The sequence below is a fragment of the Netta rufina genome, assembly GCF_964035555.1.
Source record: "Netta rufina genome assembly, chromosome: 2".
NCBI lineage: Eukaryota > Metazoa > Chordata > Aves > Anseriformes > Anatidae > Netta > Netta rufina.
The window spans coordinates 22206653-22226072 of record NC_140124.1 but is presented as its reverse complement, the minus strand read 5'-3'; the positions used below and the strand labels follow the sequence as shown (position 1 = coordinate 22226072).

The 19420-nt window shown below is 37.5% G+C and overlaps 1 protein-coding gene across 1 annotated transcript in view; it reads right to left on the bottom strand.

Moving 5' to 3' along the window:
* Positions 1-19420, bottom strand: part of ITGA8 (integrin subunit alpha 8) — a gene marked incomplete at both ends in the record, with an annotated part of 106546 nt that overhangs the window by 70247 nt on the left and 16879 nt on the right. Inside the window, 8 exons of the mRNA XM_084283041.1 lie at positions 5480-5671; positions 7824-8029; positions 13242-13294; positions 13484-13540; positions 14619-14662; positions 16380-16424; positions 17561-17686; positions 18693-18738. Of these exons, the coding sequence (XP_084139167.1) occupies positions 5480-5671; positions 7824-8029; positions 13242-13294; positions 13484-13540; positions 14619-14662; positions 16380-16424; positions 17561-17686; positions 18693-18738 (769 nt within the window). The remainder of the gene's footprint in view (positions 1-5479; positions 5672-7823; positions 8030-13241; positions 13295-13483; positions 13541-14618; positions 14663-16379; positions 16425-17560; positions 17687-18692; positions 18739-19420) is intronic.

Genomic DNA, 19420 nt, shown 5'->3' with positions numbered 1-19420 from the left:
TATACTACAAACAAATTCAAAAGGAGGCAGGTCATGTCCTGTCACTTCAGTCAATCCCTACTTCCTGTTATTAACTGCTTTATTCTTATACTCTGTTGGGGAAAATATTGTTAATTTCATTAAAAAACTCAAAGAATTTTAGAAAAGCACGTCTATAAATTAAATAGATCATTTGTGCAATTGTTAATCGTAAAATTAACATATTTTCAGAAGATTCTTGGCTTGTCACTATATTTTTGATTGATTATTCATGTGTAGACAAATTTAGCTGGTAGAAACACCAGCTCTTCTGCATTTGCTGGCAGAACCCACGCCCTTGTTCTGGCTCCCACGCTCAGCAGTCTTTTCTTACCAGAGCAGATGCAACTTTTCATTGATTAAACTTGTTTGTCCTCCACAAATCTCCTGGACCAATTTCATAATTCAATCATCACTAGATTATGACTCTGTGATATCGTTGGCATGCTGCTTATTGTTCTCAAAAACTTATGAGCACTGAAGAACCCTTGCTTCTCAGAAAGAAACTTGAGTGTTTTCTTCCCACTGTTTGAGTTAACGTACTTAGCAGATGGAGCTGCTAAATACTCCTATTTTAATATGATTACACTGGATTGCTGAAGTTCTTAGGAAATTTTGTCTGATTATGACACTTGTTTCTTTCTTAAAATGTTTCTAGAGTAAATTGTTTGTATTATATTATTTAATTGAATTATTAAATATAAATATGTGTACTCTTAAGATAATAACTGAGCCCAAAATAATGAGGCCTGAAGATGCCTTTATCCATTTCCCTGGCAGAAAAAGGCTTGACTAAAAAGAATAACCAAAAGAACAGGCCAACAGAACTGGGTTTGTTTAAAACTGTGATACCTTGATCGCCATCAAGTTTCAGTGACACTTATTCCAGGGGAATCTCTAAGTTAATAGGGAAGACCTACACAAGTGTCAAAGCAGAAACCATATTGCATAATGTATTTGAGCAATTAACTAATTAACTATCAACAGCCTTTGAATAGTGAATTCATCCAGAGCACTGCTCAGAATCCACCCACACCGTTAAAAGAAACTGGTTAAACAATCCTGGCTCACAAAAACATTTGAACAAACCACAGTCTGCCGGAGGATATGCCACAAGAAGAAAGCAAGCTTAATGAGTTGAGCAAGTTTCTCATTATAAACTATTTGCTCAGCTATAATCAGCCATCAAGTGACTGAGCATATGCTCAAATGTGAGGGTGGAAACCTCACAGCCTCCAAATGCCTGAGCCCTGCACAGATAGATGAACCAGCTGGAAGTGCAGCACCATCACCTAGATAATCACAGACTTCAAGCACTCAGTTGGGAACAGCTTTGAACTGATTCCCAGAAGCAAAAAGAAATGAGTTTATTTTTCCTAACTAGTTGCATTTTCTAACTATGCAATTAGAAAAGATAGATAAAATAATACATAAAATAAGCTACAATTCAAAATGCAAACCTAAGCTGAGACCTCAATCCTTGCTCCAGGCCTTGTGACACAAATAAAGCTCAGGATAGAGCAAAGGGGCCCTAAACGCTCCAGATTTAGCTGGGAAGGGAGTGGTAACTGTTGAAAGTTACCATTAGACTGTTCAGATAGGCATAGGCATAGGCAGTCAGGAAAGGCGTGCTGAGGCAGGGACTGCAAAAGATCCTGGGTAAACCTTGAAGAGGTGCTGCTACAGAGGATGCCATGGCTATCCCATCGGAACATTATGACCAAGGAAGTGGTGGAGTGCTCATCCCTGGAAATATTTACGGGATGTGCGGATGTTGCATGGTTTAGTGATGGGACTCAGTAGGTCAGGTGACATTTGGACTTGATGATCCTGAAGGTCTTTTCCAGCCTAAAGGATTCTATGATTCTGTGATCTTCAACCAAAAATCTACCTCTTGAATTTACATTCTGGCCTCTTCATCTGGAAGTACAGCACGTTCTTCTGTTTTTTCTTCTGACTGACATATCTGACTGACATGCTTGATTTACCTTCCTGTTACTGCTTCCTTATAGCCTTTCTGACTATAACATTTGGTCAAATTTAGACTGTATTAAACTATAAAGTTTGCCTAACTCTCATATGACCACAAAGAAAGGAGCAGAGGGGGCAGCTGCATGTCCTTCGAGAGACACACCTGTCAGCAGCACAGGGTTTTACCCCTGGTGCTTCCCAGGGCTGAAAGTTTCCCACTGCTTTTGGGCCTGCAAAGTAGAGGCTAGCGTATTATCACCCCAGCTATGTAGATAAAGGAGTAGTTCTGGGCACACAAAATCTGCAGCGTCTGTGAACCTGACATGATTTACAGAAGTCCTGCTCTGGAAGTCTGTGGAGATGTAAACCTAGGGTTGTGCTTAATAACAAAAACTAAATCTTCCCTGTTGAAAGGTTAAAAAAATCCCTGTATTTTCACAATGCTCAGAGAAGAGGTCTGTTACTTTTACAGCACTAATATCTATGCCAGGGCAGCTGAAGACAGATGGTCATTACACTGAGAGGACCGTTAATGAGAAGGAAAAGCAGCCCTGTCTGTACGCTGACCCTACTAAAAAATTACTAAAATATAGGAGAAAAAACAGACTGTGATTCATCCTCACTTTTCAGAAACTGTATTCCCCAACTTGTAACTGAGTCTTTAAGTGTGCTGGCTCATGGGAGAGTCCAGGATGAAGCTCAGTGATCTGTGAGAGGAAGCCATACAGGCAAGTGGTCTCTTCTGGCCTCCAAGTCTGTGAATCCACTGTGCTGCTCCAAGAACATTAATCTGTCGTCTGATTTAACAAAGCACTGAAACTCTAAAAGCTCTGAAAATGCTACACAGTGCATGAAAAATGAAATGCCTCTCATTTCCTAGCCAGGGATATGCCTGCATCATGAACAAAGTTAGGCACAAGGGCTCAAGAAAATTGTACCAGCACCGCTTAAATTAAAGGAGCCCTCACAAACTAGTGTCTGAAGCTTTGAACTTCTTGAAAGCATGATCCTTTTTTGAGTTTATTTGTCTTCACACCACTCTTTGACCATAGAAGAGATAATTGCTGGGAGACTCTCACCTTAGACTGTGGCAATATGTGTTTATACCTTCAGCCAGACATCTCCAGGGAACTGAACTTCTGAGAACGATGAGTCAATATGACCTGATTTTATTAACCTTTTCTTTCTGTAAAATGGTTGAGTTTACAATATAGTCAGTAAAAAAATGTTGAGATCCTTTCCTAATCTTATACAACCCTCTTTGAATCACAAGTATGACCCATAGTTTGGGAAGCACTGAATTGCAAGTCCTTCTAAAGTCAGCAAATGCCCTGCCCCTCAGTTGACATCTAAAATAAAACTTCCTTCATATTCTTTCAAAGTTCTGTCCCTTCTTTCCTCTTCATTCAAGGGCAGCCCTTCAGGATTTCCGTCAGAAGGTAGAAAAGAAAAGCTTTTTGACACAAGAAGGATTACTTGTTTCATTGCCTAGTGTGTTTGTCCTGGACTTGCATTTCCCCATATTATTTCCTTTCTTTCTTTTACCCACAGGAAGGTATTCTATTCTTGTGCTAATACTGTGCCATGGTTGTGCTATTTTTACAGCTCTGTTTTGGTGCTTCAAGTGTATGACTTAAGGAAGAGGTGGTCAGCTAATAGTAAGGTGTGTTTTTTTTTTTTTGCTTGTGTCATTTTCTGACAGATTCTCACCAGTGCTCAGGACTGCTCATCCAGACACTCAACGAGCGATGTAGGAAAAAGCTAATTATGATAAATGTAGGTTTGTGTTCTATTTCTAAAATAAATAATGCATGTAACAAAACCAAACCATCTAACTCATGGTATGCTGATATCACAATGGGAAATTCTTCAAGTAGGATGTATAGCAGAGCCAACAATGACAGGCAGGATAAATCCAGTAAATCTCACAAGTGAACTGACTACAGAAGCTCCTCAGTGCACATTTAGAAAGATCAAGTCCCATCATCCAAACTTTTCATTAATTAGCTTAAAAGATGCTCCACAAAAAGTGATTTATACAGTAGGTAGACTTCTACTCTTCTTGCTTCCCAATGTGACTCAAAGAAGATCTGAAAGAATCTTTCCTTTCCCTCTATCTTTCCAATCTTAGAAATGTAAGGAATGCAATATCCTGTTTTCTTTGGTTTTGCTGGGGGGCCTTGTGTGTGCTTTAGAAAATGTTTAAATGCTGGAACTTTAATAAAGACCTCCCTTGTCCAAAGCAACCTCATTAGTCATGGACAATGAAAAACTATTAATAGCATCACAGACAATATGCAAACAAAAAGTCAGAACGCTGTTTAAAGTCCTTTCTCTTACATGTTAAAGTTTCTCTCACTTAAAGTGATAGCCTCATTTTATGACTCTGCAGTCAGCTTTTCTGTTGGGTAAGACTGTAATTTCTATCATAAACACCCCTTTCCAGAAACCTTCTTCCTCATCTGAGAAAAACAAAAGCAAAACTCTTCTAAGGTTTTTACAATCCATCACAAAATCGAAAGAGATCACACTTTTGTCCCTTTGAAAATCAAAATTTTCCCTTTCTAAAGAACACAACTTTTAAGAACGCTAGCCTGAAACAACCCAGGCTAACAAGAGAGATTTCACAGTGAGTTAGAAAACAAAGACTTAGCATCCTACTGTGGATGAACCTTTCACAATAAAAAATATGATGTTTTATTGCACGCTATTGCTAAGCTTCTGAATTCTAACGAAAAGAAACAAAACAGATTTGTTTTCAGAAGAGAGAGAGTAAACACAAACACATGTAAAATATCTTCAACATTCAGACTACTTGGATGCTAGGAACATTCCTCTTTTAAAAACCAAACACCTCCTCCCCAGCAAAACTCAACTGATGTTACCAACTTGACAAATGCACATCAGGTAAACTAATAAGAAAGAATCAAGGAAAAGTTGACACAGCAGAATGAAAACAACAACAGCAAAAAAAAAAGCATGGAAAGGCCCAAATTAAATATCTGTCTTTAAGCAATGTCTTTGCATTCTCTGTTTTTTGTAATGAGAACAAAGCTGTTAAGAACCCAAATACAGCCCATCATCTCTTTGGACAGCAAAAAACAACTTAGCAACACTACCAAGTCGATCTCTTTCTACAACACAACATGTTTTTAATTAAGAAAGAATGCCAGAATGAAGGAAACCTTACAAGTTCAATAAGCTGAGAGCACTCAGTGGGGGGAAAGGGTTAAGCTTGTATTGTAAACTTCACATGTTTTATGTTAATGTAACTGTTTAAGCCCTTTCTTGACTTTCTGATCATGTCTTTTGACAGGAAAGGGAGTATTTGTTTTGTCTGATTTTAACTCTCAGAAAAGCAAGCTAGAACTATCCAAAAATATGTCTATTCGTTAATTTGACCTCTGCCTTCCAAAAGGAGCAGTTTAGGCATGATGCATTTTCCAGGGGATGGAAGTATGAAATTCCCTTTCTAATGGAAAAATCTTACCTGGGTAATCATTCTTGTCTACATCCGAGTCTCCTCTCAGAGTGAAGCCAAATCCCGAAGGCATGGACTGTGAGGCCCAGGCTCCATTGAGAACCTGGGAAGGGTTAGTATTTAACCCATTACTGTATCCATTGTAAATGAACACTTTCCCTCTTCGGTCTTCACCTGCAAATGGTGCACCAATAGCAATGTCTGCAGCACAGTAAAAGAATAAAAAGAATGGGCACAGTTAACATAAAGCAAGAATTAAGTCCCCGCAGGAAAACAGACATAAAAGGTTTCTGCTATGTACATGCAAAAACTATGGCATTCTGTACTTCTCTGTGCATTCTAATTTCAGGGCAAATATTCAAGAATGTTCATGATGTCTTATGTATCAAACTTTTATGACAAAAGCTTACAAACTCATCCTGTGAGAGTGTTATTACATTGTACTAAATTGCCAATCCACACTGTATTCCTCTACTGCATTTCCAGGACATTTAATAAGCTTTAATAAATTGAGACATAATGAATGCCTGAATCCACTTCATTTTATTTAGTCAGATAAATTTTTTCCCTGATTTCTTCCATCACCTAGTTAATAAGGAATAGCTGTTATAGAAAATTAATTTTATTATTCCTGATAAAATGTTCAACACAGGGAAAATCCCCACCTCTCTCAAATATCCGGTGTGTTAGTATGCAAAAGAGAACAATGTAATGTAAGGTTTTATCTATACCAAGCCAACATGTTATCGAGAAATGGAGAAGGAGGAAATAGGAGGCCTTGTGTATTATGCAACTGAGCACTGCAATACTTAAAAAATGAGGTGTCATATCCAAGAAGTGGAACTCACAAAGCTCTTCACAATTCTAACACATAGGAAGTGGAGAGAATCATGATAGAAGTGGAGAGTCAAAGACTCAAAGACTGAGATTCAGCAGCTGAACTAGCTGAGCTAGCCAACTGGAAACACTATCTACAGCTCTAATTTTTAGGATCTCATCAAGGAGCTGACACTAGACTCCTTTATTAAACTTGACTTTTGCACCTGGAATTCCTACCTTCCCTCTGAAGGGAGGAGGGCAACAAAGCTCTGCGACTCATGTCTTCAATTATGAAGCAGAATACCTCAGCTCTAGATCCTTCTTAGCATTCTTTATACAGCAAGAAATACAAGCAGGAATACATCTTCCCTACCAGAATGCCATGGAGACCAATCTTCCCTGCCTGGAGAAGCTGAAGGCATCTGCTACTGCTCACAGGTAGGAAAGAGAAAGTCTTCACCATGGGGTTCAGCCCAGCTGGGTCTTCCAGGGAAATGGGATTCCCAGAAAACCCAATGAGGGTATTCTCACCAACCACAACCCACTGACTTCTGCAAGATGGGATTGGAGTTTCCTGCACCCTGAACCCCAGTAAAATCCTATGTATCCAGAGATGACTTATCCCTTGCACAGGAGACACACATTTGCCACACTGCCCTACAGTCTAGTGGTTAGAGCACTGTGCAAAAGGAGGAGCTAAGTCCTTTGTTTTTAGTTTACTGGCCGAAGTATCTTTAAGGCTACTGTTCAAAATAACTCCACCTGTAAAAACCCCTTGGGGCTTTAGATGCAGAGATGCCTCCTTGTAGGTCCTTAGCATCTGGAAACAGGACGTAAGAAAATGCATGTAGGTAAGATGAGAATGTTACTGACCGTGAGTAGGAGCCTAACTCTAGGTGCTCAAAGCATCCAAGCCATCTCATACAATTAAGCAAATTAGTTTACTTGGACTGTTTTCCAGAACTCTGGCTCTCGGTTTACTTGGTGAATGTTTTGCTATTTATTTTTGTGCTACTGGTATCTGGAAAAGATCCCACCATGAAACTGTTTCTTTCTGTGCCTAAATATCGGTGGAAGCCTGATTCCAAAACAGTATGCCTGTATTTGTCCTCTTCCTTCATTGTGGGCAAGATACTCCTGCTCCAGTTACTAAACCTTATTCGATTTATCCAAGCATTTGAAGAGAGAAAGAGAACGCTGCTTTTAAACAAATTCAACATCTTAACTAAGTATTTAAATCTAATTATATTTATAAAACAACAGATAATATTTTGATTCAAATGAACATGTTAGCATTTGGTAAAAAATAGCACTGTAGTGAATAAGACTGTCCTAAAAGTAAGCTTTTTATGGTTTGGCCCTCAGTACCAGTTTCATTAGGGTTAGTGTAAATCCTCACGATTTTCAAAAGCAATTACATGGTAAAACGCCTTTTTCAGGCACTGCACAGACACTTCATCTTCACTGCTTAGCCATTTTTAATATCAATGTTATACACACACATATATATGTTACCACATTATATAAAAATTACCATTATATCCATCCTGATTGAGATCTCCAAGGTGTGTGATTGCACTGCCAAATCTACCAAACACTTCCGTGCTGGTCAGAATTTGCGCGTCTTGGAAGAGGAAAGCACTTTCTTGCAGGTACAGATAAACTTGCCCAACTTCTTTAGGCTTGCTCTCAAATTCTCGTTCCATAAAGAGAGGGGCCCCAACTAAGATATCATCTAAACTGGAAAAGTCAAACAAAAATCAGTGTCACTGAGAGACTGAGGAAACCAACAAAGTTCATGCATTTGTTTAACACGAAGCAAACTAAAAGAGGCAGGGAGGCATTTCTGGAGTTCTAGAGCAACCACTTGGTAAAAGCATGGTCAACTGGAGAAGCCTACCCAGGGCTGTGCCCACTCCAGTTTTTAGTATCTCCAAGGATGGAGACTCCATAACGTCTCTGGGCAACCTGCTCCAGTGTTCAATCAACCTCACAGCAAAAAATTTTCTGCTAAGATTTAAATAGAAATTATTGTACTTCAATTCATGCCCACGATAGACACTGAAATGCTATACTTTGCAGTTTATGATACAGAAGTCCGGAATTTAACTCAGAGGTAATCTGTGTTAGCAGAACAAATTCAGTAGATCTATCCTGCAAATGGCGCTAGTGAAAGACAAAGTTTCGTATCAACTGTAGATTTTTTTTAACGCTACACATCAGTAAGTGAACAACAGACCCAAAATTGCCACTTGCCAGGATATTTTTGAAGTAATACACATGAAACACAGGCAGAACATCAAACCATAGAGAATTCCTCATCACTAATTCAAATGTAAGCTGGGAGAAAAAGCCAAAGTTTCATTTCTGAAAACAGAATCTTCTGTTGAATATTAGAGTAGCTGCAGTGCTTATGTTATTTGCTGTTATTTTGGTGTATTAAGTATTAAAGAGAACAGATATCAAAAAGTCATAGTAATATGAGGCTTAAAGGGAAAAGTTAATCTCTATGTTTTGCTAGTCCAAGAAGGATCAGTAAAAGATGACAGACTAATCAAAAGATATGTTGCATCTTATCAACATTTATTTGGCAAGAAAAAAAAAAGATGCTTTACTGGACATCAAGCAAGATTGATAGACATGTAACAAGAGGAAATGTTCATAATAGATCATTTTGAAATATGAAACAATGGTACCAGATAAATTTCTGAAGGTTGTTCAAACCCCTGTAAACTAACAGAAAAATTCCCATTATATTCAGTGGCACTGGTCATCCATATTAAGGAATTCTGTTATTGCAAAGGTCTACTACTACTTAATCCTAGCATTTTAAATTTAGAAAACATATTCTCTATCTTTAACATGAAACTTTGTTCCAACTTTGTAAAAATCACAGAAAACTTTATATGCTCACTTCACCATATTCTGAATAGTGATGTTTTCACAGAGGCTTTATTCATTAGCAAACCAATTAGGAAAAATGCACTACAGTGTTTTTCCTAATCCTGATAGAAAACAACAACAAAACCACAGACGCATGTCCTAGGAGTAGCTTAGCTGCTACTCTACCATGGATATACACTATTGTTCTAGGATGTGTACCACAGAATTTAATAGAGAATATCTCATTTGAATGCCTTCTAATCACATGGTAGAAGTTACACATTCTGTAAATTGTGACAAAGCACTTACTCAAAATGTTATTTTTCTATTAAGTTTTATAGATGTTTCCACAAAGGAAACTGTAATTCAAAGTGTTAGGTCACTTCTGTACAGTTCTTTTTTATATGTCAGATATTACTCCGTTGCATGGATAACTACAAAAGGAAGGAAGCAGAAGCTGACTTCACAGCAAAGGTGGGGTTTTCCTTCCACACTAAACATCAAAAGTTCTCTGCTAATGGAAGGTGTTAGTGGCTTGGACAGAACGTCACCTGAAGCTGTTGTCATGAAACAACAGCAACAACAGAAACAGATCATTAATGTTCTTTTTTCATAAGTTATTTTATGTACGCCATGTACTAAAAGCATTGCATGGTAGCATTATCAACTGTAATTTTACTACATTGCAGTCCACATGTTCACACTGATAATGTGACCCCATGGTGTTATGTGCTGTGTAAAGCATGAGGTAAAAGATGAGCTTGGCTCCAATTAAAATTTTATAAATGAGAGATTGTAAGGCTACGGGAAGATATTTTAGAAGTGGTAGGGAAGCAAAAGATTCAGAGCCAGTAAGCTCCCAGTACATCAATGTAAAATAAGTAGATACCTAGATACCTTTGAAACTGGGGGCCATACAGAAGTTGAATAATATTCAATGTGCCTAAAATGGAGAGAGAGGCAGACTATCCATTGTCCACCATGGCCAAAAATTCCCTAAGCAGAAGCCCAATGCAGAATACAAGAGTCACCAGGTAAGATGGAAAGCAGACAGGAGCTAGAGTCTGTTATGGAGGGATTATTACATCTCAGATGAAAGTCCTGGGTTATTTTTCTAGGAAAATTTCCACTTTGTTAAAAGAAACGACAATGATCATATAAAATGCATGAATAGTCCAGTGAGCAGGACCAAAACTCAGCAGCTAAGATGGCTAAGAGGGAAAGGTGGGAGGAAGGCACTCATCTAAATTAGACTGACCTACCTCTAGATTTGTTATGGGTAGCAGAGCTACCTGGAGCTCCCAGAGCACTGAGTTGGCCTTCCCTCCAGGTCTGGCATGTCCCACCCATACCAACCTTCCAGCCCTCACCCTCTTGCTGTTCCCTCTTCTTTCTTAGTGCCCAAGCTCAGGTCAAGATAAGCTGCTTCAGCAAGTCCTCTATAAGAAGGATTTTTTTTATTTTTTTTTAACCCCCACTGTCATAGCAACATACAATAGACAGAGAGGATTCTTCAGCTACCTTGTTCTCTGTTAGCCTCATTCTCTTATTCCCAGTGTCTCACCAAGTGGGTAATAAGAAAGCAATCATTGCTCACCATGCTTTACAGTCAGTTGTTTAGGACCTTTTACAGTTTCTAAATGTAAGTATTTAGACATCAAGCACTCTAGATGAGTCACTTGTTTGGTTGCAAGCACCATGTGATTGGAATTATTTATTTTTAGTGGTGAAGGAGGAAATTTCAATTGGCTTTTAGCTATAGGAGTTTATATTTACAGAAGTGGAGTTGTGAGCCAAATTCAGGGTGACGTCCTGTCTTTTAAAAAGCAACAAAAGCAAAGCAAATGTCCCTTAACAGCAATATTAAATCAAAAAGGGCAGTTCAGTGTGCAGTATTTTGAACTGCACCATTAGATTTATTTTGTCACTGCCTATGATGGTGCAGTTAACAGGAATCAGTGTATTTATGTTTATTCCAGCACAGAAACATTACTAGCCAATATTGCTTCCCTAAAAGCATAAACTGACCACCTGCTGAGACTGGATGAGGTTGCTTTGTATGCTGCCCTGTAATAAAAAACAGGAGTATGGGAAGTGTCAAGAGGTCAAAGTATAATTGTGGGAAGCTTTGATAGAGGCTCCATAAAAGACCAGTAAACAATTTATTCCACAATTTTTATTAAATTGTTTTACTCTAAATTGAGTGCTCTCTCTTTTTCTCTTCACTAGGAATTCAGCCTGTAAGTTGATGGCACAGCTTGATTTGTTAAGTTTCACTGAAGATTTCTGATTACTAGCAGTGGGCAACAAAAGGGTAGTTGAAATAATACCTTCAATTTCCCTGTTCTGCCTACAGAAATGTTTTCCTAGGATAAGCCTTAGAGCCACATCTTCAGCCTTATTGGAGCAATTCATCATATTTATTAATATTTTCATTATATGACTTAATCAGGTTTCTGCTACTGGTAAGGTCATCACTACCTCCTTTGTCTTTAGCTGAAAAAAAATGTGAATTTGAAGTGGACATTTCCCTTTTGCTTTTATTTCTTTCCCTCCAGTTTTACTTTTCCTTTCAGATAAATATTTCCATTGACTATATGTGCAAACCAGCAATGATGGACTATATATAATCAGACATGTTTATCATGTAGAGCTTTTTCTGTTTTGTTTTCTGTGGGATGTTTGGATCTCAGAGAAAGTCATTAGATTTCTTTTAAGATATAGACTGGAAGACCACACAGGCCTCAACAGCATTTTGATTATATTATTGACATAAACTGTGGTCTTAGAGGTACACAGAAAATATGAGACCTGCCAAGTAACCCTGTGATTCACAGGAAATAACCTGTCTACGAAATAGTTTGGTTCAATGAGAAGTTAACTAATAAGTTCCCTGAAAGTCTAATGAGTGCCTTTTGTAACTAAGATCAATATTTCTCCATCCTTTCATGTTAGTAACGCCTTGCAGTAACACTAAACTAATCCTGACTCAGTGTATCAGAAAAAATAGTTTTAGAAAGTTCAAGTATGATGACAAAATCTGACCTCAGAGCCTTGGAGCAACTTGACTAGTATAAAGATATCACAGGAACTGCTGAAGCCTTTTTCCACCCCATTTTAGTTTTGGAACTACAATAACATTTGATCACCTTGTTCCTCTTCTCATTTCTTATATCCCTAACTTTAAGGGTTCACTAGTCCCTGATGGGAAGTAATGATTTAGCCCAGAGAAAGTATTTAATGCACTATGTTTATGTCCCTAATAAGAAATAATGACAAGAACAAAGCATAGACAAAGCTGAGACAAGTTGCAATAGGAAAGAGTATGAAAAGCTCTGAATATAATCCTAGCTCACCTTCATGCAGGCTTACAAGGTTCTGAGCCTCACTAATCCTTAACTCCTTTCTAAAAAGCTAGTATCTTACTAGTATCGCTTACTAAAGTCCTGATTTTCTAAAGCATTTAATCGGATTTTACGTAAGATCAAAGTCAGCAAGTGTTGTTGTTGAATGGGGCCAGTGTCATTAAGCATAACCCTGGCAGTTAAGCAGCATTCTCCCTCAGGCAAGCACAATGGCTGTCATAACAACTGTGGATCATAGACACTTTTTGGACCTCTAGATGATGAAAATGGACGACCAGCCAGCAGGCACTGCAAAGAGGAACCAATGATACTGAAAAGCTCTTAAAACTGAGAAGTGAAGCTCTGAATGGTCTACTTACCTGCTTCTAAGAATAGAAGAATGAACTTTTGGCTTGCATCTCTCTCCCCAACAGCAGTTTGCAGTTTTATTCACTCTACCTCTACTTGGATTTGTTTCCTAAGACTTTAGACACTCTGCCATGCTGCTTTGAATAAATATTCAGGAAGATAAACTTAAACTAGGCCTGAAAATATTTATGCCACTGTAATTGCATAAAGAAAAACCTAAGTGAACAATCAGAAAAGCAGAGAAGCCAAAAGAAGCATTTTGAGGCATGAAGCACCTGAAAAACTGTGGTTATTAATAAATATCAGGCATTGCTTCTATGGATGTTCAGTGGAGCTGAATATATTTGGTAACCTACCCATCATTGTTAACATCAGATACTGCAACAGTGTACCCAAAATAAGACGCCATCTGGAAATAAAAAACAACAGATAGGCTTTCATATCATAACAATTTTTAAGAAGTTTTTACTGATAAACCTCTTTGTTTCTATGGTTATTAGTTCTAAGAGGTAAACATTTTATGTATTTTTGAAACTATATTGATGAAATTATATCCTCTTGATATATAATACTTCATCACATAGTTGCTTGACATTACCTGTTCACCAGTGAAGTTCTGAATGAAGGTCAAGTCAGAAGAATTAATGATTGAGACCTGATAACAGAAAGATATGGAAAGTTTCAAGCACAGACAAAGATGATACAGCATAGCATCACTGCAAACCAACGTGAAATGCTGAAGGACGGTCCAATGTGGTCAAGAAAACACATCAATTCTTTTCTGTTGCACCATAGTTTTCCTGTGTTATCTTGGATAAATCACTACAATTTTATGAGTTCAACTCCCCCATGAAGAAACTGGGGAAAAAATTGTTTCCTTCCTTACCAGACAATGTGAACAGCTGCAAATCACAGCACATCAGATAATCAGCAGCTACATTATTAGGCACGAAAACAGAAATTAAAAAAATATATATATACATATGTGTATATATATATAAATATATATAATAAACATATAATATATATGATACATATAAACATACATTTACATTTATATACATATACATACATAAATACACACCTTTCATCTGAAAAATGGTATCAATAAGTTCCAGAGACACAAGGAATTTTGGGTCCACAAAGCTAGATAATGTGTCTGTGGCTGGGATCTTTCTGTTTCCCAATCAGAAACACCTGAAACTTTTTTTTTTTTCTTCCTAAGAGAGAAAAGCTGTGTATTCACACATCACCCTTCTCTCAGTTTCTAACTGTACTGTACCTCCTTTCATTTGGTAGTCAGTCTATGTACTTAAAAAGAACACTGAAAACAAACACCGTGTATGAATAATCAGAACGTGGACTTCTCTCTACTGTGGACAGAAAGTTGCACATGAAATACCCCAGCCGATGGGTAAACTTAGGCCAGGGTCTGATACCTGTGGGTACTGGGATACTACTCGTACTCAAAGCATGCTGGTAACTGGCTGTTGAAAATAGACTTCAGAATGGAGTAAGAGCTTAATATTCAAAGCCGATGCCAGTAAGCATTTCATCTCAATTAGGTAAGCCTGAGTGTAAAAGCCAGTGGCAGTTTTATTTGATTAGAAAGTTTAGGCTCAAAGAGACTGAAAATATAATATAGCCTTTAACCTTCCAAATGGTCTAATGTCGTTCTCACTATAAATGTCATTCTCACTATATAAAGGATAAAACGTGAGTCCAGTACGTACATAGCCAAAGTTCTGTGCTCCTCTTGGGACTCCAGCAACCAACTCTGAAAGATAAACAATTGGCAATGAACTGGCTATGCTATCTGAGCAGTTCATGCAACATGCATCCCATGCCACTTAAATCTTCCTTGATACATTATAACTTTAGGATTTTGGTTTTTTATCTGTATCAGAAACACCTGCAAATCACTTCAAGGCATTCATTCATAAGATTTTAACATTCATCCAGTGCATCTAGTTGCTTGAAATACTACATCTGAAGTGTTGAATACACTCCACACCTAGCCAGAAGTCTCTTTCCACCTACTTAGCATGGAACAGTCCAATAAAGCTCTTACTCCGATTCAGCTTCTTACCTGACAGCTGTGGATTGATCAAACAAGAATTAGCTGTGGCAACACACACTATCATACAGAAGCTAAACATGATTGTCATTACAAATTCCCCTTTTCTTTCTGGCTGCACAACATTCTCTCCCATCTGTTATTTGGCTTGATGCCATGAAAGTGTTTGACAAGTTGTGCACACGCTAGCTATCTAAAAGCATTACAAGCAAGTTTTTGTGAGTCGTATTGAGGGAATTAATTGAACTAGAACATGAAACACTGGACCTAGCTACTCTCTAGTACATGATTCCACTCAGAGGCCAAATCTTAAACAACTAGTGGGGGAAAAAAAGACAAAGAAAAGAGCAAAGCTACAGCCAGCAGTCATACTGTCTAAACCTTCCCTCATTACAATACCCACAGCAGAAGACAGCAGAAGGAGCTTCAAACACCAGAGCGCCTCAGACATCTTCCTTGACTGACCTAGCATTCACCTATTCTGCTTTGGGTTTATATACTTCCCTTTGGTTGAATGTGTCTGGTCAAGAGGAGATGAAAATAGTAATGAAGGACTGTGAGGTCAGCCAACGATGCAATTCTTTGTGCCAATCATATAGTGGCTGCAGTCTTCCACTGTCAGAAGCATATAAGCATATCTTTTTTTATTTTTTTTCCTTATTTTATTTTTTTAGCATTGCACTCAAAATTGTGTCTTTTTTAATTTTTTTTTCTTTTTCTTCTTGACTCCAGAGTGGCTCAGGACAGGAAATTCTAAACTTTACAGGGATTAAGCAGCAGTTCTGGGGAGCTGGCTTCATTTGTAGAAATTTACCGGGTATCTATTGGCTTGTGAGTCTGGACCATGGAGCTATTCATACTCCCAAGAAATCTGCTGTTTATATAATACTTTCTGACTGTCAGCCTTAAACAAGATATATAGCTCCTAAGGTACGAAACACCAGGGATCACAGCTAACTGTATGTACATGTATGTTTCAACACACAGACATTGCCAAACTAGGTTGCATCTCTCCAGCCAGGTGCTGAGCTCCAGCAGCCTCTATGCTGCTGAGTAACTTAAGTACAGGCCACAGAACTGTAGAGGATTGCACAGTTGGTTCCACTTGTTACATCACCAAATTGGCTAAATTCAGTGAGCTTAGCTGGCTCCACCTGTGATGTCACAGCTCTGCAGAACAGACACACAAGCAGGAGGATACCACCATAGCGGATTCAGACGTTTAGGTCACTTAAATTCTGCTCTGGCATGCTACACCTTCTAAGGAAATATTTGCCTCTAAGAATATTGGGCACGGATAGCTTAAGTTTCACCAGTGTTTCAGATGCATAAAAAGTGGACCTGTGTACAGATCCAAACAGAGGAATTTAATAGGTGCACAGCCATGTGGTTTCCATTCAAATAAATGGCTTCTTACCTTGTTCAGAATCTCCAGTAAATTCCCCAGCAGCCACTGAGTATCCTGTTTAAAAATAAATCACAAGAAAAAAAAAAAAAAGTTAAACCATTTCTTTCAAAAAATGTGAAAGGACAATCAGATTTGTCAGCTCATCTGATCATCAGAATATAAATTTTCTAAAATTAGTATTCTAGAACTGTGTGGGGAAAAAAGGGAAAATTATCACATTATTATGACTTAATTAACTGTAGATCTCAAAGAATAATAGATCTAGCCTTCCTCTCCCCAGATGAACTGCCAAAGCATTAATACTTAATACTTTCTCTGAAAAAAAACAGGAGGTAGTACAGTAGTTTGCCCTAACAGCTATTGACAAAATTTTGGTCTTCATAACGGTCCTGCATTGTGTGAGAATCCTGGTTTAGTTCTATATGGAAGATAGATTTCCAAGATTTCCAAAGATGCAGTTGAATACCTCCTGAGGCTTTTGTAAACCAATGAGATAATTGATGCTGACAAAGTAAAGACTTCAGCATTGTATCAGTGACTGCAATTTCAAATCTATAGGCAGAGATGAAAGGTTGTATTTTTGCCTTCTAATTCCACTCCATTTTTTCTATAATCATGTGAAGCAAAAACTGTCTTGCATGCACAGATGTGTGAACATCATGCAAATTCTTAGTGAAAATGAAAGGTACAAAGAGCCTTTTTCATTACATAATATATGCAAACAGTGTTATATTATTTAAAAGACACAATTCAAGTAAGCAATTGCAGTGAGAATAAATTGGGTATTTATGTAGTACTGCATGAAAATACTGCAGAACTGAATTTTATTTATCTATCAAAAACTGAAATAGTCTTTAATTACTTTAAACTCAAACCATTATCTTGTAGTGAAAGAAAATATAAATAGGAAAAGTTGGTATTTGTGGTTATTTTTTTAAGATCAAATAATAAGAATCCTAATCAGACATTTAAGATCTCAACTTTCAAAACCTGTTGTTGCGCATAACTTGAAGAATGTTCTTCATTCCATTGAAGTCACAAGCAAACTACTGATCTGTTGTTCTGCTTAAGGCATAATGTGTTTGAATCATCTCACAATTGGGACATTAGTAATTTAGGGCTTGTTTTCTCATTTATATAAGTCCCTTGCTTTTAGGACATATTGCTAACTGAAAAAGAGCTTAGCTTACCCATGTAATTGTCATCATACGTGGGTGGTGCCACTCCTGTCTGCTTCTCTCGTGCCAGTTTCCTCAGAATATCTTTGAAAGAATAATTTGCAATGATATCCGCAATGCTTGCAGTGATTACCTGACCTGAATTCAAACAGCTTCATAAATGAAAGGGACACAAAGGACAGTCGCAAAACAGAGCTAGCAGAACATAAAAACAGAGCTTCAAGGGATAATATAGCACAAATGCAAAGATTAGGCATCTTCTCTCAATCTTTCTTCATCATTACCCTGAAAGTCTCACAAGTACATGTAAATAAATACATCAAGGCATTGATTCTGCATTGAACAATCACAAAAACCAACTCCAGATACATTTCACAGAGCTGAATCAAACTAAAATCAAACATTTTCAGGCTCAGCCTTTTCAGAACAGCTACCTTTTGCAGCTGTAGAGTTTAAATTTAATATACAAATGGAAGTAATTTCTTAATGGAAAATTCAAAGCCATGCATCCCCTACCATCATAATCAATCAGATCTTCCTTTTTTAATGGCTATGAAAAAACACACATCAAACACACATCAATGAGGCTGACAAGAGGCAAGTTGGTAGGCAGTCTAGGAATCAGCTACATCATGACATCAAAAACAGTTAAAGCAAAAATACCCTTTTTCTCCTTTACCAAAACTACTTCAGATTTCATCTACATGAGAAAGTACATCTGAGAAACTGCAGTGATGCCACATATATCCTGAAAATACGTGCAGATAGCAATAAAAGGTGGTGTTCAGAAACAAATAGTGACAAAATTTTGAAAATATTACATTTACTGTACAAATATTAGCTACTTAACGAATGCAAGTATTTTTAGGAAAACAGCTTATTAAATAACAAATCTGCTAAACTGCCAAGATAAAAATAGTTATTTCTCTTTGTCTCTCTTTCTGTAGAACCTACAGTCTGAATTTTCTCTTGACTTGTTTTTATGCTCAGTGGCTTCTAAACAATTCCTCTGTTGTTTATACTTGTTGAAAATAGACCAGAGACTGGTTATCTTAAACTGAGAAAACACTGGAAATCTAGAATGTTTTCCACAATACTTTATGCTTCACTTCTTAGATCAAGTTAACCAGCCAGATGAACATACCTTGCCAATAAAAACTACCAGGCCCGCCTACTATCAGGTCTCCATTCTACAAAAAGCAGAATTGAATAAAATTACACAACAAAAGAACACAACAAAATGAAGCATGCATGGGAAAAAAACAATTTTAATGACCAAAAGAATATCAGAACAATGATAAGGGAGAACAGTCCTGTCCAAGGAAAGGATGTAGGCACATGGGTTTTCAGGAAAATCTATGGATAAATAAAGTTAAGACCATCCTATGCATCTTTATTTGAATGAAAGACAATTTTATTTTTCAGTACTAACAGCATTCTAAAAATTGCTGGTTCTTTGTAAGAAAATGAAGTCAGCATAAAAAAGGTCCTTCACATTCAATGAAGCAACGGTAACATTTTACAGAGAAATACAGCTGTGTATATTCTACAATGAAGTCTTTACTACTTGCCTATTAATAGCGTGAATAACAATTGTTGCTACACAACACTGAAAACAATTCCAGTGATGTGAAAGACATGTGGGCTCCTAGTGCTGTAATACTGGCAAAGATAGTAACAATAGCTGCAAAATATATTCTTTGGCCCACAGTATTTTTACTGACTCTCTTGGCATGTAAGAACAACTAGCTATTTCCCTTCAGTGTTTCCTCTATCACCTCCACAGGAGAACAGTCTCAGTCATTGGTCTGGCTCCAAAAGCATCCTTATACAAAATCTATTTTGACTTCTAAAAGACAGCTGGTGCCTACC